The sequence below is a fragment of the Antechinus flavipes genome, chromosome 2 (assembly GCF_016432865.1).
Source record: "Antechinus flavipes isolate AdamAnt ecotype Samford, QLD, Australia chromosome 2, AdamAnt_v2, whole genome shotgun sequence".
In the NCBI taxonomy this organism is placed as follows: domain Eukaryota; kingdom Metazoa; phylum Chordata; class Mammalia; order Dasyuromorphia; family Dasyuridae; genus Antechinus; species Antechinus flavipes.
Window position 1 is genome coordinate 357,547,880 of NC_067399.1, and position 17,218 is coordinate 357,565,097.

At 36.8% G+C, this 17,218-nt stretch overlaps 1 protein-coding gene across 1 annotated transcript; it reads left to right on the forward strand.

Annotated features, from left to right (window-relative positions):
- Window positions 1–457: 457 nt before the first annotated feature.
- On the forward strand, window positions 458–3,381 carry HNRNPA0 (heterogeneous nuclear ribonucleoprotein A0). The gene has a single exon (XM_051978128.1). It carries the CDS (start codon window positions 788–790, stop codon window positions 1,706–1,708), a length of 921 nt encoding a protein of 306 aa, XP_051834088.1. The 5' UTR covers window positions 458–787; the 3' UTR covers window positions 1,709–3,381.
- The last annotated feature ends 13,837 nt before the right edge of the window (window positions 3,382–17,218 follow it).

Consider the following 17,218-nt stretch of genomic DNA (forward strand, 5'->3'; position numbering starts at 1 on the left):
AGTGTCTGGGCAGGAGAAAGAGGTAGGAATGCGCGCGCCACGGTGCGCGCCCACTCCTTGGCCTTTGAAAAAAAAGGAGGAGAGGAAAAAAATTGGAAAGAGGAAAGTCGGCGATTGGCCGAGATTCCCTGTCCTTCAAGGGAGTTATGCAAACATGACCTGGACGCCCAGGAGTGAACGGCTATGGAGGTGGGAGATAGAGTCCCGGCGGCGCGCGGCGAGTGGTGATTGGCTTTTGGATCGGCGCGTCGCAGCAACTGGGAGAGCGGCGCGCGCCACAGGCTGAAGAACGGGGAGAGGGGTAAGGGACCGGAAGAGAGCGCGAGAGCAAGGGCGGGTGTTGCACTGTGGAGCGCGCGGAGGGTGGCGAGTATCTGAGAGACGCGCTGATTGGCTGACGGCTGGCGGGGCCGGTGAGCGTCGACAGTGACGCACGCCTCGGGGTGGGTGCGCGCGCGTCCAGCGGCCTCTTTGTGTGGTACCCAGAAAGGGGAACGGAGGCGGCGGCTGAGGGAGCTGGCGGCAGTGGCGAAGGCCTTGGTTGGGTTCTTTCTATCCCCCTTATCCTCGGCTCGCTCCCTGACCAGCTCCTTCTCCCCTCCCTCCCCCCCTTCCTTCCTCTTCCCTCCCCTTCCCCTCACGCGCCCCTTTCCCTTACCCCTCCCCCGCGGGGGCCGGGTGGCTGTGACCGGGGGACCGGCGGCCGAGTAAGGCCTGAGCGAAGCGAGCGGTGAGCGGCAAAGCAGTGGAGCGCTTAGTTAACGAGGGGAAGGCCGAGGCTGCAGAGATGGAGAACTCGCAGTTGTGTAAGCTGTTTATTGGCGGTCTCAACGTGCAGACGAGTGAGTCGGGCCTGCGAGGCCACTTCGAGGCCTTCGGGACCCTGACGGACTGCGTGGTGGTGGTGAATCCCCAGACGAAGCGCTCCCGATGTTTCGGGTTCGTGACCTACTCCAACGTGGAGGAAGCCGATGCCGCCATGGCTGCCTCGCCCCACGCTGTGGACGGGAACACGGTCGAGCTGAAGCGAGCAGTGTCGCGGGAGGACTCGGCCCGTCCCGGGGCCCACGCCAAGGTGAAGAAGCTGTTCGTGGGAGGCCTGAAAGGGGACGTGGCCGAGGGCGACCTGGTGGAGCACTTCTCACAGTTCGGGACGGTCGAGAAGGCGGAGATTATTGCCGACAAGCAGTCAGGCAAGAAACGTGGTTTCGGCTTCGTTTATTTCCAGAGCCACGACGCCGCCGACAAGGCCGCGGTCGTTAAGTTCCACCCCATCCAGGGCCACCGCGTGGAGGTAAAAAAGGCCGTGCCCAAGGAGGATATCCATCCCGGCGGCGGCGGCGGCGGCGGCGGGTCCAGGCCTTCCCGGGGAGGCCGTGGCGGCCGGGGTCGCGGCGGCGGCCGAGACCAGAACGGGCTCTCCAAAGGCGGCGGCGGTTACAACAGCTACGGCGGCTATAGCGGCGGCGGCGGCTACAATGCCTACGGCGGCGGCGGGGCGTCCTACGGCGGCAGCGACTATGGCAACGGGTTCGGCGGCTTCGGCAGCTACAGCCAGCACCAGTCCTCGTACGGGCCCATGAAGAGTGGCGGCGGCGGCGGCGGCGGCGGCGGCGGCGGCGGCGGCAGCTGGGGTGGTCGCAGTAACAGTGGACCTTACAGAGGTGGCTATGGCGGTGGGGGCGGCTATGGAGGCAGCTCCTTCTAGAAATAGAAGAAAAAAAAAGTTCCCGGGGGGTGGGGGAATGCTGTAGGGGCTACTCCTTTTTAAAGCCCCACCCGAAGTTCAACTCCCAAAAGTCCTTGTCCCCTCTCACCATTCTCCCTTTTGCCCTTGGGGGGGGGGGGGACGGGGACAGCTCCTTCTGTAGCCTCCCTTTGGGGGCTTTGATCTACTCGCCTGCCACCTTCTCTCTGTCTCCCCTTCTTATGAAAATGGACTTGGCCCCACATACACATTTTTGTGTTACAGTCATTGATGGACTCTATTTTTTTATTATTACTTGGACCTTGGTCGTTTTTATACTAGCAAAATGTCTTGTTTTGATTTGTGTTGTTTTGGTTTTTGTTTTGTTTTGTTTTTGGGGGGGGGGGGTGTCTTGCTGATTCTGTAGCAAAACCTGGGAGGGGTGGGGTGGGGGCGGGGGTGGGGAGTTCAATTTGTTGTAAGGACTTGATAACCTGGCTACTGCGTTTTTTTTCTATGAAACCTACTTGGATCCCATGACTGAAATTTGGAAGCATATGTACAAAAATCATTTTTACGTTTTATTTTTAATAAATCATTGTGTTTGACCGTAAATGTCTAACATTTTTTTCCTAGGATCCATTTCGTACGGATTTTAGTTTTGAATTTTTTTTTTTCCCGTGTTAATTCTTAATTCTTGATGTGTACTTGGAGAAATTTTAAAAGGTCCTGGTGTTCTTATTTTCCTGTTGCCCTGATAGTGGCTTTAATGGATTTTATTCCTTAAAGACAAAACTTTTGAAGTACTAATTGGTGGACGTGGCTTGTTTAAAAAAAAGAAAAAGAAAAAGAAAAAACTTCACTTAAGTTACTGTTCATCCACCATCTTGTGTACTAAGTTGTTTGCTTGCCCACCCTATGACATGGCTGGTCACTTTCTATGAATTTTTTGTCAACATATGTACTGTGTAGTTGCGAAGAAATAGTTTGTGTTAAGCATGTGTTTTCATTCATATAAACTGTTAAAATTTCAGATGGCTTCGTTTCAGTCCACTTATTGGTTTGGTTTGACTGTAATAACCCTTTCCAAGCAAGGGTTATCATCAGAAATAATAATCTAAATGCATTTTTGTATTATCTGAGCAGGTTAAACTTTTTTCCCCTTCCACTTAGCTAAACTATTGTCCTCATTAAACCCTCTCCCCCATTAATTCTTTGTAGCACCATCTACTGGCAGAATGGCAGTACTTCTGCAATACAATTTAATTAAAAATTATTTGGTTTAAGTAAATTGCACTAGACTTGTATGTTTTGACATCAGAAATACTTGTGTAGACTTAGAAGTTACATGGTTTAGGTATAATTTAAAAGGCTTCACAGGAATATAGTGACCATAGTTGTCCATATCACTACAGCCCACATGCTACATAAGAATTGAACATGTAAATTGCTATGCATAGCTTGAGCAAGAGTGAGCCAGCCAAGTATACCGGTAACTTAGGTGCAAGTTGTAAAGCAAAATATCTGTATTCTGCTTGATTAACAAATGTATATTTGTAGCCCTTTCACGCAATAGAATTCAAGTTGTTATTAAAAAAAAACAAAAACCTGATAATGGGGACATTGCTTTCCTTGGATAGAAAAAGAGAATAGCAACGTTTATGGATATTGCAAATAAAGAATTCAATTCTTTACATGCTTGAGTGAGATTATGTATAATCACATGGTGGGTGGACTATATATAGAGTCTAGAGTATTTGATTCCTGCTTTGTTGTACACAAATGAGCCATTTGGCATTTTGAGGGCTTGTAGTCAAAAACCTAAAATTAAAGCTTATAATGGTCTTCGAAAAAAGGTAATTGGGTCTTAATGTAAAAAAAAACAAAAACCAATTATAAGCAAATGAGCTCTTAAAACAGGTGTCTTTAAGTTTGAAATTCTGGCAAAAACCTCATGCTAGAAAAAATGGATTTTAAAATTAGCAGAGCTGGTTGTAGAAATTTATAAAGCATAGTGTACCACATCAATAAATGGAATTGGTTTCAGATGCTAGATTTTGCGCATTAATCATTAACAACCTCGTTTTGATGTCAGTGTTTGTGTAATTTTTAAGTTCTATATATTTTTTAACTTTGGGTGTTTAAAAGTTTTAAAGAGATCATCATGGAAAGCATACGTCACATTTGTCAAGTTACAGTTGTATTTCTGGGACAGATCTTTCACATCAAGTGCACCTTATGATGAGGTCTCATTTTTTACAATGAAGAATTAGGCAAAACAGTTGTCCTGAATAATCAAGCTGTGGAATCATAAGAAATTGTCTCAAGTCTTAAGTGTTTCTCTGGCTTAATTTTGGAAGAAGGATAAGATTCTAATATACAAGTTGTAAATCTCCAACCCCCTTTTTGGGGGGAGAAAGGAGTACGATTTAGGGAGAAGGCATCTTAAAAACCAGCTCAGATTTTGTCAGCTGTGTTATATATATTTTATGAATATGGTCATTTAACTTGAAAAATATATAGAATTGTTAAATTCTTAAGACAAAATGATTCATTTTAAAGTCAGTACTGTGGTAGATAATAGTTTAAGATAACCTGTGACTCCTTCCCCTTTCCCCTATGGAATCCATTCTTACTATCTACTTTTCATATTATTGTTCCACACCTGTTTTTAACTTAGTCTTTTTTAAAATTAAGTGAAGGAAAGTGAAATATAGTGATAACTTGTGTGTGTGTGTGTGTGTGCATGCGTGTCCTTTGTAAAATACTGCAAAAGTTAATTTTGAGGTGGGTATTTTTGAGATTGATTCCATATTTGCCTTTTTTTAATGTGTTGTATACTTTTTTGCATCTGCTATATTACTTAGAAGGGGATAGAGCATTCAAAAGTTTTGTGTAGGGTCCTACATAAAAATGGAATTGAAATTTGACTTCTATTTATTTATAATTCTCTAGCTTAAAAAGGTAATCTTGTTCTCAGTTTGAAGTGATTATTCTAAGTTATTCCTACCTTTTAGTTAATTGAAGTATTCACGATTAAAATTGTTACATCTATTTTCAGGATGTGATTTTAAGACAACCAAAAAAACATGATCAGAAGAATCAATAAATGAAATTAATATATGCATGGGTAGAAATATTCTGAAGATAGAATATTGTCAATTACTTAACCAGTAGGTGTGTACGTTTCTGATGGTCATTGTGTTAACTTTTTATTTATTGAGTTACTTTTGAGATTAATCTTTTTAAAGCAGAACTTGATTTGAAAGTGGTCCTTTTTGGATATAGGCAGACTCAGTAGAATCTGCATCTATGTCATGTGAAAATTCCAAAACAAAGACAGTACTTGGAGTGTTGAGTGTCTTCTAGTTTAATGATAAATAAGATTTATCTCATTGTGGGGGAGGAGTGAACCCAAAAGGCAACGGAGTTGGTAGGCAAGACAATTTTTGCCCATGGAAGTAAATTCTTGACTTTCTGAAATTGGCAGTAAAGTTAAAATTCTAAGAACTTTGGCTGGCTCTGTGGAGAAACTGCTTTGCAGATTATTACAAATGTTTTCTAAGTCTCCCTTGATACAAAAATTCACATTGAAGTTTAATTCTTTTTAGTAAGAAATTAGTACAATTGTTGATTTTCTGACCCTGAAGTAAATAAGATTTTTGTGCCTAGAATTCAAGGTTTTCAAAAGTGAATGAATGAATTACCCCTTGCATAAACTTAGAAAGGGAGTTTGGTTCAACCCTACCTACTAAGAGAAAGCTAGATAAGCTTGCTCAGTATCCCTAAGGAAATTTCATTTTCTTGTAGATGTCCAACAGAAGAGACCGGTTCTTTCCAAGTGAAGTTTATAAAGCTATAATCAATTTCATGCAAGAACTTTCATTACATAATTGTGCTTAAGGCAGACAAAGCATTCTCATTAGGCCTGTTTTTACGTAGTGAAAGTTTCTGTTTTATATGGAACTGCTCAGGTTAAAATAAGCTGGTAAGTGACAATGTTTGAATTTCAATTGTTTTCCTGACTCCAATGTTAGTATTCTTTGCCATGATGTTTTAAAATTAATGTATTTTCTATACTTTTCATAATTTGGGAAAGGTAAATATGTGCAATTAATGGTACCTATTTCATAGATCCTAGGTGAATGGAATTATTTCTTTTAAATTGTAGTATGCATAGCACTTGCATGTAATTAAAGATCTGTCCTGGATATCTTATAGAGCCCTTCTAAATGGGTACTAATCATTCTTCCCATTGCCTAGGTCTAAAACACTGCCTCTGTATTTAATTACTAGTCACATCTTTTGTTATTGCCATGTCTGACATACACTTATTTTCTTTCCATTCTTAACCAACTTATTTAGGTTCTAATCACATTAAGGCCTCAATTTTTTCCAATCTGAAAGAAAGAAAAAAAAGTTCAGTGCATACTTGTGAACTTATTGCTTGTAATTAGCTTTGTGCCTCCTGATCTTTCCCCTATCTCCATCTATTATATTTTTATCAATCAGAACTCAAACTTATCCTTGAAATATCCATCAAAATGTCATTTTCTTTAGTCTTCCCTTTTTTCTCTATTTTTATTTTATATCAATCACAAGACCATTACAATGTAAGAGCATGTATCATGTCTTCTTCCTATTAGATTGTAAACTTCTTGAAGATAGAATTGTTGTTCACTTCTTATATCCCACATAACACTATATATAGTTCTAACATTTGACTATAGACTTTTTTTTTTTTTTTAATTTTGCCTGATCAATTTCCTGGAGAAATAGATGTAATCATCTTTTTATCTATAATTATGTTACTTTCAAAATAATTGCATGACTTTAATTTTTTAAGGATTTAAGTGTTCTGAGGAAATGCTTTTTAAATTTTGTTGATCTTGATGTAAATTTATCTGATAAAAACTATAAGAATTAACAGATTTGGAACCAGAAGGGAAAATCCAATCATCTTCCTGACCCCCTCATCCCCTATTAACACCCTTCATTTAAAATACATTGTTCTTTTCATAGAGGCATATTGCCAGCAAATACGGAATACTACTATGCATCATTTCTCTGTACTGTGAAAGACATGTTTGTTGAATTCAGACTAGGTTTGGTAAAGGTTAAATATTTTAGTTTAACCACAAAGTTTGTATAAGAGCCTAAATAGAGGAGAATTCAAGTAGAATCTAAGAAATATTTTGCCCTTGACAAGCTTTCTCTGTTGTTTTGAGGAGAAAAATTTCAATGAATTTGGATCTAATCTGACTTAAGTACATAGAAACATGTATGATCAAATATTTGAGGATAAGGAGAAGAAAAATATACTGAATTTTACTGTTCTAGAGAGTTTTATGTATAAACTAATTCAAGTTGTCTGAAGGACCACCAGGTGATATTGATGCATTTCTCCAGGATGTGTGTTGATTTGAAACTAACAAAAAAGTAAAAGTCACTTTGATTTTGGAATAGGCCCGTTCAGTTTTGGAGAAGTGAATCATTGTTGGTTATAAAGCGTCTAGAAGTAGAAACATTAAATGTTTGTTGAATAGACAGTTAAAATACATGTAAAAAAGGGGATCAAGATGAAAGGAACAAAATAAACCCAAACTATGACCATAGCAGAGACTAGAGACTAACACATGGGAAAAACTTGAGGACTTTTAAATAACCATATTAGGCTTCAAGTGATAAAGAATAATTAGGTAACCACAGAGGCTTCTAAATTTCAGCATCTGGCTCAATTATTGATCTTTAATATTTTTTTCCTTTATGGAACTCCTCAAGGTTTTTCACAAGTATTAATAACCAAATAACTAAATCATAAGAGGCAGTAGAACTAAGCCAAAAGTTGTGAATTTCTTGTAATTAAATTGAAGAGATATAAATGTTGAAAATGAAAAATAGCAAAAATTATTCATTCACAAGGAATTTCAAGATTTATGTTTTTGGGAAAATAGTTAATATTGTCATGGTTAGTGATATGCATATCTTCACATTTTTTCTTTGGGAATAGAATAAATGAATTGTTATTTTCCATAATAGTTTTCTCCCTTTTCCCACCCAATTTAAATAGGCATTTAATGACTTGCCCTAGGTAACAGTGTCTAAGGCTGAATTTGAACTTGAATTCTCCTGACTCCATGGTTGATGCTTGTGTGCTGTGCCACCCAATTGCTCCCTAAACTTATTTTCCAAAGTGACTTTTTTCTTGTTTAAGAAATGAATGTATAGGAATCCAGGTCATTTTGCTCTTTGAAAAGAAGTTTTGTAATGACCATAACTTGTTTTTATTTAACAACAACAACAAAAAAGTGACATTATATAATTTAGGAAATGAAAATTGCTCTTTTAAAATTAACATGAGTTTTTCAACCAGAAAATGGTCTGGATTTTAGCACATTTTCTGTGTTTTTCTTTTGTTAAATTTAGGCTTACTAAATATAAAAAAAAATGTGAGTGTATCTTGCTTAGGAAATATAATTTAGTGCCCTGCTCCAGAAAGTTACATAGCTGGTTTGGAAAATTTAGACTTATTTCAAGACATGATGGGTACCTACTTCTGTAGGTAAATCAGACTTTCATGGACCAAGAATTTAAATGCCATCAGACCAGGCTATACATTTTTTATCTTAAAAAGGAGATATTTGAAAAAGCTACCTTTCAAAATGAATTCAAAACTATAAAGTTTTAAAATATCAACCGAATGTGAGCATCTTTTTTTTTTTTTTTTTTTTTTTTTTTAATTAACGTGCTCATTTAAAACTAGATTGGTACTTAGTGATGTGAATCATTAACAAAGACAACTGGATTATTTATTCTTAAAACTTTTGTTTTGCATCCCTCCACTTAAGCAAACTTTTTTGCCTTGTTAATTTTTGTCTTTCAGTTTTAAATTCCATGTGCCTGAATTAGTCTCTCTTCTAACGATTTCAAAGCCTTAAATCTCACAAATCCAAATTAGACTACTTAAAATACTGTTTCCTAATATTTTCAGGTGAATCTCTCCATCCACACTGAACCAAGCTTATGGATAAGATGATGTAAAATTGTTGTATTTCATAATTCTGATATACCTTGTCCACTATTTTTGTTGATTTGTTAATAATGAGCACATATATAAGCTGTGCAATTCAACGCTGCTTTGATGCTTATATGTATGTTAATTGCCTTGTTTTCAAATAGGTATTAAATCCAGCAATGTGGGGGATAAGCAAGTACTGACTCTAAATTATCTCTCCATACTAATCAATTAAGATAAACACCAAAAAATCATAAATTTATATATATATATAATTTCACTATTTCAAAACACTATAAATGTGAATATGTTTATAAACTAGATAAATAAAAATGAGCTTTCATAGTTGGAAAAAATGTCCAGAAAGGACTGAAGGACTCAGGGAGAAGAGAGCATATTTTGTTTGGCTTGATTTATAGAAAAACTTCAATTAACTTGTTCTTCATTCATTAAAGAGTATTACATATATTCAATGTCGTAAGCATTATATCCAAGGACTAGTGAATATGGGTTTAGGAAAGATATATAATCACTGCCTTCTTTATGGAGCATACAAGCTGATCAGTTGTGTGAAGAAAATAATGCATGCTATTAGAAAAATGCTTTATCAAAGCTTAAAAAAAGTAGAGATCATAACTGAAAAATACAGACTAATTAACAAACTTTACCCTAATGCTGCTTTTCAACTACCTTAGCCTACATTTCCTACTCTGAACTTAGCTGACACACAAAACCTTTTATACATTCAGAACAATTCTATGAGGTAGATAATAAAATCTCATTGATTAGTTTTTGAATGTCATAGATACATAAGATACTTTAATATTAAGTATAAACAGATCTGTTTAGCCTTATATGTAGATACCAAATTATAGTCAATGGCAGATTATTTTGTGGGGAGATAAAAATAATGTAAAAGCAAACTTTCTGAAACATTCATTTAGTGTTTTTTTTTTTTTAATATGCCACTATTCCCAATGAATGCTTCACTAAAACAAATAGAACCTCTTTTGCAATAAAAAATTCAGCAAAACCGACATATTGTACATGTTTGTCAATGATAAACTTGTGTTGAGGGAAGACAAGCAAGATTTACTACCAACTCTAAATTAGTCATTGCATTTTTCATATGAGAGATCTCATATTTTTCAGTTGTTTTACATTATTATTATCATTGTATAAATTGATTTCTTAGTTCTTTGTTCTGCATTAATTTACATAGCTGTTAATTAGAAAAGCCAAATTTGGTTTTGTATTTGCTTAAATTAAGACATAACATTTATGACACCTTGAAGTTCTTTTGCAAGGAATCCCAACAGAAGAATACTTGAAATAGCTTAATTAGCTGAATGTGAAGTAAAGAAGACCAAGTCTGAATCCAGCTTTACACATTAGTTGGCAAGTCACTTCACTTCCTTCAGCTTCAATTTTCTAATCTGTAAAATGATACATTAAATGACACCTACATCATAGGACTGTTTTGAGAATCAAATGAGTTAACATATATAAAGCACTTTGGGAACTTTAATTCTATTAAAATGATAGCTGTTTTTATCTCAAAAGTTTCTCTAAATTCTTTATATTCTTATTTCTTTTGGCAGAATATTTCATTACATTGATGTATTACAATTTGCTCAGTTGTTTCCTAACTTATGAATACTTATTTTGCTTGCTGTTCTTTGCTACCAGAAAAAATGCACTGCTGCTATAAATTTTTTATACATGTCATTCATTCCCTCTATCTTTTACCTCCTTTGGTCATAGTAATATAATTTCAGATTGTTTTCCAAAATAGTTGGACCAGTTCATAGCTGCTCCAACTACAATACATTTAACAGACCAACTTCTCATAATTCTTCCAACAGCTACCATTTTTGTGAGTTTTTAAAAAAATCTTTGCCAAACTGACTGGTAAGAGGTAAAATCTCAGTTGTTTTAATATATTTGTCTAGGTAAGTGATTTACTTTTATATGGTTGTTTCAATTTACATTTTTCTTTTGAAAGCTTTCTGTTCATATCTTTTCACAACTACTGGGAATAAGCTGTTAGCTATTTACTTTCTTTAAAGAATTTATTGATACATTAAAAAGTATAACAGTCATCAGTTATCATTAACATTTATTCCTCTAAGGACAAATTTGGTCATAATTATACAGTACTCTTTTTTTTTTTTTTTGTATTTTCATGGTACTTTTTATTTACATTGTTGAAATAAATTATTTTCCTGGTTCTGTTTACTTCATTCTAAATCCTTTCATTTGATGTAACAAAAAGCATTTATTAAGTGCCTAATTTGTGCTGAGTACTGAGTATCACAAAGATAAAACAGTCCCTACTTTCAATAATGTGTATGTGTGGGAACAATAAATACAATGGTACAGAGGGCACTAATAGCTCGAGTGATCAGAAAATGCTTCACAGTAATAAGGGATTCTGAAAGACAGAGAAGTGAAGAGGGAGTGCTTTCAGGGCATGGAGAGAGTTGATGGGAGTGTTGCCAGCTTGGCTGGATAGGACTATGTGGAAAGGGAAGCAATAAACTAGATTAGAAGTAAATTAAGGGCCCTAAAAGCCAAATAGAAGGATTTATGTTTATCTTAAAAACAATAGAGGCACTGGAGTGTATTTAGTAAAAAAGTGACTTGGTTTACACATGCCCTGTACTTTAAGAAAATCATTTTGGTAGTTTAAAGAATGGATTCAAATGTGTATTTTCAATTAGTATTTCTATATGTCCTTGTTCATATTTATGTGTTAGAATACACAAGAGCTGTTGGAATACATGGGAGCCACCTGACAATGGCTGCTGGAGATTCAACGGAGACCCACAGAATGGATTCCCTCTTGTGAGAGGATGATACAAGGACACCAAGAGGCAATTGCTGTTCTCTCACTGAGAGGCCATTGCATTGTCTGACCTCTCGTCCCTCTGCCTCCAATTTATCTCATTCCCAGTCCACAACACCTGTGTCAGCAAAGGCTGCCCTGCAACTCCTTCAGATGCTGTGATCCACAGCTGTGGAGGCTCTCAGAGAATTGATCTGTTCCTTAACACTTATGATACAATAATGTGCCATTTTAATTATGTTATCTTCCATCTTAACATCCCTTTCCTCAAAACCTTCTCTTTGCAACTGCTTTAAAGTAGTCAAATGTAAGTTAAATGAGTGCTCTGGTTACTAATAGTGTTTATGATATCTAAATATAATATCTGGGATTTTTTATTTTTAATTAAATCACAGTTTTCTAGAAATTAAATAATTTGAATTCTTCCTCCTTTACCTGTTTTCCAGGCAGTTTATTTTAAATGTCAGCTATCTTACATTTTCTTCTAATAACTAATTCTTCTGTCCTAATATTTACTGTGGTCTTATTGATTTGTTTGTTGTTTTCTAATTTTCAGGGATTCCATTTTTTGGGGCAAATATGAGCATTTTATTTTCTAAGCTACCTATTCCCCTTCCCAATTTTTTTTTCAAGAGCTTTCACTTCTCTTCCTTTCTCTCCTTTCTTTTCTTTCTATCTCTGTCTCTCTTTAATTCTTGCTTCACTTCTAGGTATTCATCCTTATGGAAATTCCATTTCCCCCCCTTTTTTTCTTTCCTTCTTTGCTTGCAGTTTAGGAGTTACTCTCTATTCTTTGTGGGGGAATCATTAGATCTACAACAAATTTTTATACTGATTGGTGTTTTCTTTGATTTTACCCATCTCTTCTGCTTTAGTTCCTGAATTGAGACTGGGCTTCATAGTGTTATTTTCAAAGTTCAGCTCCAGTGGTATCTTAGAAATGTTCCCCCATTACTTTTTATATATCTATGTATAGATATGTATTTATATAACATACCATATGTGTGTAATTATATACGTTATTTTCTTCCAGTGAAATGTATGTTTCTTGGTGGGGGTTAGGGGGAAAGGTCTTTTCTTTTTCTTTGTTTCCCCAGTTCCTAGAACAGTGCCTGTCATATATTGGGTCCTTAATAAGTACTTGCTGATAGTTGTCCTAGAGGACCTCAGCATATTTGGCAATTTCTCATATATAATTTTTGATTTCAACAAGACAAGGCATCCTACTTTGTAATGGGCTGAAAACTCTGAGCAGATGCACTGAGGTCAGAGCACTTAAGGCCAATTACTAATTGGACAACACTCTATCAGTACATGTTTGGAGAAAGAATGGTCTTGCCCACTACGCTGCAGACTTGATCTGTTACATAGGAGATTGGGTGGAGGATTTGGTGGGTGGGGTAAGAAAACAGGAATCACTCCTGGCAGATTCGTGTGGAGATTGCTCTCACTTCCCATGGCCTTTTCGTTCACCTCCAAAGAAAAAAGATCAAGGACTTTTGCTGATCTTGACTCAGGCTGATTCTAAAGTACCCATGGTGCTAACTCGGTCATCACACTACTTAGTGTGCCTTGTCTTGTTAAAATTAAAAATTTATTATTCAAAAATTTCAAAAATAAATGTGAAAAATATATTCAAATAGTTAATAGTATACTCCAGAAATTATTAAAAATAAAAACTGCACTAAGACACTGTACATATTAAAATGTAAACCTATAAATACATAGAAATGAGAGTCAGCATGCATAGCGATATGGCCTCTCCTAATGACATGGGTTCAACTTCTCAGTGTCCACAGGAAACTCCTTAGATTACAAATTGCATAACAATTGTCATTCTGAACTGATAGAGCAAATTTTCTTACTGGTAATTTCCTGCACAGATGAAATCACAGATATAAATATATTGATGTACACATTGTGGTGATACACATATAGTTAGAGGTGTGTTATATGTGTTTGTAATAATTTTTGTTGGCAGAAGGGATGTGTAAGTAGGGATGATCACCAAAGAAATAATGTTTATGTGGCATTTTATTCTTGGACTCATCATGAATTATTTAATGTTGACAGCTCTTTGTTGTGATGTGCTTTAACAAAGAGTGCTTTTATTAATATTCTACAGTGAAATCGGTGGAGGGAAATATTTGTTTTCATTAGCCTTATACAGAGAAAGAGATTTCAGGTAAAGAGAAGCCAAAGAGATTTCGTGACAAAACAATAAGATGACTACCAAAATTGACCTTAGATATCTCTTCTGAAATTACTCTGCTGCTAAACCAGAACTTAAAAGAGTATGTTTATGTGTGGTCTCCCTGAAACCAATGGATCTACTTTCAAGAATCTTTAAGAAGACATGTTTTCCAGTTTTTACAATAAATAACTTTCCTTGTTCTAATCCATTTCAGTAATTTAGTAATTAACATTCTTCTGATGTCATTAACATGTGATGCTATCAATCAATTGCTTCCTGTATACTTCTTCCAACATTATTGGATATCCAGAATAGTGTTAGCTGCTTCATAGGCTCCTTTTCCGAGTGTAAATATCTTTCCCTTCTAAAATCTACAAAATCATTACTTTAGGAGATCTCAAATTTAATATCATTATTAATTTTGATGTTTAGTATGCCGCCGCAAAAGTGGAAGTAATGAAACAGTATATTGCAGTTTTGTTTTGTTTTTAAAGAAAAAAGTAAGCCCTGAAGTTCGTTCTCCTTTCCCTCGGTCCACTTCGCCCCCATTATAATTCGGTGTTTGATTTATTCCTCATGTTTTGCTAACAAAATGGAAAGAATTCCGTACTAAAACGCCTCAGTATTCTCTTGTTTTCTCAAAGAAGCCGATCGTTTCCTCTCTTTTCGTGTATCTCAGTTCAAATAACAAAAACTTTTATCTTGCGAATACTCTAAATTCCTTCAGAAATAGAAATCCTTTGAGGATGTAAAAGACGGAAAAGACAATGGGCTGACCAGATTTGAATGTTGTGTCTAATTCTTTGTAGGTCTTTTGGGCGTCCTGTATTTCATTCACAGACTTATCTATGTCGGTATACGGGCGTTTTAGAATCCCAAGGCACTAGGACCCTGCAGAAAAAAAGCTTCCCTCTTTTCCATTGACTATCGAAGTTTCGCTTTTGTTCTTAGCTAGAGAACCACATTTATTTTATACCACAAGAGGGCACCAGCTACGGACTCAGAAGGAGAATTCCCGCCTGGGCTTTCTGTGAATTCTCAGAATTGAAGTGCTTGAATGAGGTTTGGCTTTCTGATTGGCAGAAAGAATAGAACCCTTTCATAACAGTCAAACAAACGTAATTGTGCTGGGCGAAAGGTGATCCTGGGCAAGTCACTTGACCCTGTTTGCCTCGGTTTCCTCATTTGTAAAATGAGCTGGAGAAGGAAATGGCAAACCAATCCAGTATTCTTTGCCAAGAAAATCCATGAAGAGTCTGCTGTGACCGAACAACAAAATGAGAGTTTCTTTTTATGGTTCTCCATTAGATTGTGTTCTTTGAGGATAAGTATTGTATCAGAATTTGCTGACCAAGTGGTGGTCTAAGAAAGTGGATGAAGTAAGGCAGAATTATTTTTCTTTCTTTTGTGTCCCTAGGGCTTAATATATTGCTTGGCACATAGTAAGTGCTTAATAAATGTTTATTGACTGATTGAAAGTATGGGAGATTGTGAAGGCAATCTACCATATTAAGAGGAGAAGGGGTTAGATCTCTTATTAAAAACTAGAGGAAAGGAAGAAAATGGTGCTGTTAAAAAATTTGAGATATATAGAAAGGGGAGAAGAGGGAATTCACAAAAAACAGCTTTTATTTTCTTAGTAATTCATGTGGCAAGGTCCTGAGCTAAAGGATAGGGAGGGGTGTTTTGGGAGACTTGAGAAAATTGAAGGTAGTGTCCTGAACTAGTAATTTTTTTTGATGAGGCAATTGTGGTTAAGTGACTTGCCCAGGGTCACACAGCTAGGAAGTGTTAAGTGTCTGAGACCAGATTTTAATTCAGATCCTCCTGACTTCAGGTGCTATATCCACTATACCAACTAGTTGCCTCTTGAACGTATTTTTTGGCTTATATTGCCCCCACCCAGAATTGCTTTTCAGAAATCAAAGAATGGGTGAAAAGGGTCCCCAAATAATGTATGGTTACTCAAGGTAACAATGAACAGTTAGGATAAGGATAGAGATAGGTATAGTGAATGGACTTGCAATTTTATTGATATCTGGCATTCATAGGGTACAAAATAGCCTTTATTTCCATTTCACAGAAATGTAGAAAATGAAAAAATGTCATAGCCCATAAATAATGTTGTAAACACATTAAGGGTTCACAATAGCCCTTAAAAATTCTGACCTCTCCAGAGTTCCCTAGGGTCTTAAAAAGCTTTTCAGACTCAGAACTCCAGCATGTAATTTAGACACTCCATTTAGAAAACAAACAAACTTGGGGTTGCTAATCAGAACAATCCTAGAAACTATTACTATTTAAAGAAATCCCCCTTCTTTCTCTAAAAAAGCCATATTCTAACCAGGATACTGGGATTCCAGAACTCAACATTGTCAAGAACTTCTTGACCCCTCCCCCCCACCCCCACTCCTTTCTCCTGCCCCACTGGCATCCAGGAATCTGGAGATCAGGAACTTCTAGCGTTCAGAACATGTGCTTCCCATACAAACAGCTACTACTACATGGTTTGAGAATTACCATTACCTCTTCAAGGTTGGTGCTGAAAGCTCAATGTCTAGAAATTCCAATTAAAGTTTGCCTGCTTTCTGCTACCAGCATCTGCCCCAAGGGAGCCTTATCAACTATGAAACTTGCTCCACTCCCTAACTTGAATTTGCTCCTAATACCGATATTCTCTTCATATTTTACCAGATAACAATGCAAAAAGGGGAAAGAAAGTAAAAGATTCTAACAGCTTTCTTTTAAGTCCAACACAAAGGAGTGACTTTTCTAACTCATATTTCTGTGCCACAGCAGTGTAAGCCATTGACTGGTTCAGTTATTGAGATTTAATCAGGAAATCCTTCTCCATGTCTAACAAGAGAGATTCATTAATATTTTCCAAGGGGAGATGCTCTCAGAAGTTCCTAACAGAACTCTGATTCTTCATCTGGGTAGTTAAGACTTAAAACAGTTTTTCAGACAATTTAGAAGTAGATAGGGTAAGATTGAAGATCCCTTAGGATATCAGACTGCTAGAAAGACTTTTGCTTTGGAAATAGGTAGAAAATTCACATTTCTGGCGTTGTCCTCTAGAAGACTCTTAAGAGAATTAATTAGGGCCTGTTCTTTTTTTTTTTTTTATTTTTATTTTTTCTTTTTTAATAATTATAACTTTTTATTGACAGAACCCATGCCAGGGTAATTTTTTACATTATCCCTTGCACTCCTTCTGTTTCGATTTTTTCCCCTCCCTCCCTCCATCCCCTCCCCCAGATGGCAAGCAGTCCTATACATGTTAAATATGCCACAGTATATCCTAGATACAATATATGTGTGCAGAACCAAACAGTTCTCTTGTTGCACAGAAAGAATTGGATTCAGAAGGTAAAAATAACCTGGGAAGAAAAACAAAAATGCAAACAGTTTACATTCATTTCCCAGTGTTCTTTCTTTGGGTGTAGTTGCTTCTGTCCATCCTTGATCAATTGA

Bases quoted from the DNA above. Each gene is read 5' to 3' on its own strand.
- HNRNPA0 (XM_051978128.1), top strand. From the start codon at position 788: ATGGAGAACTCGCAGTTGTGTAAGCTGTTTATTGGCGGTCTCAACGTG.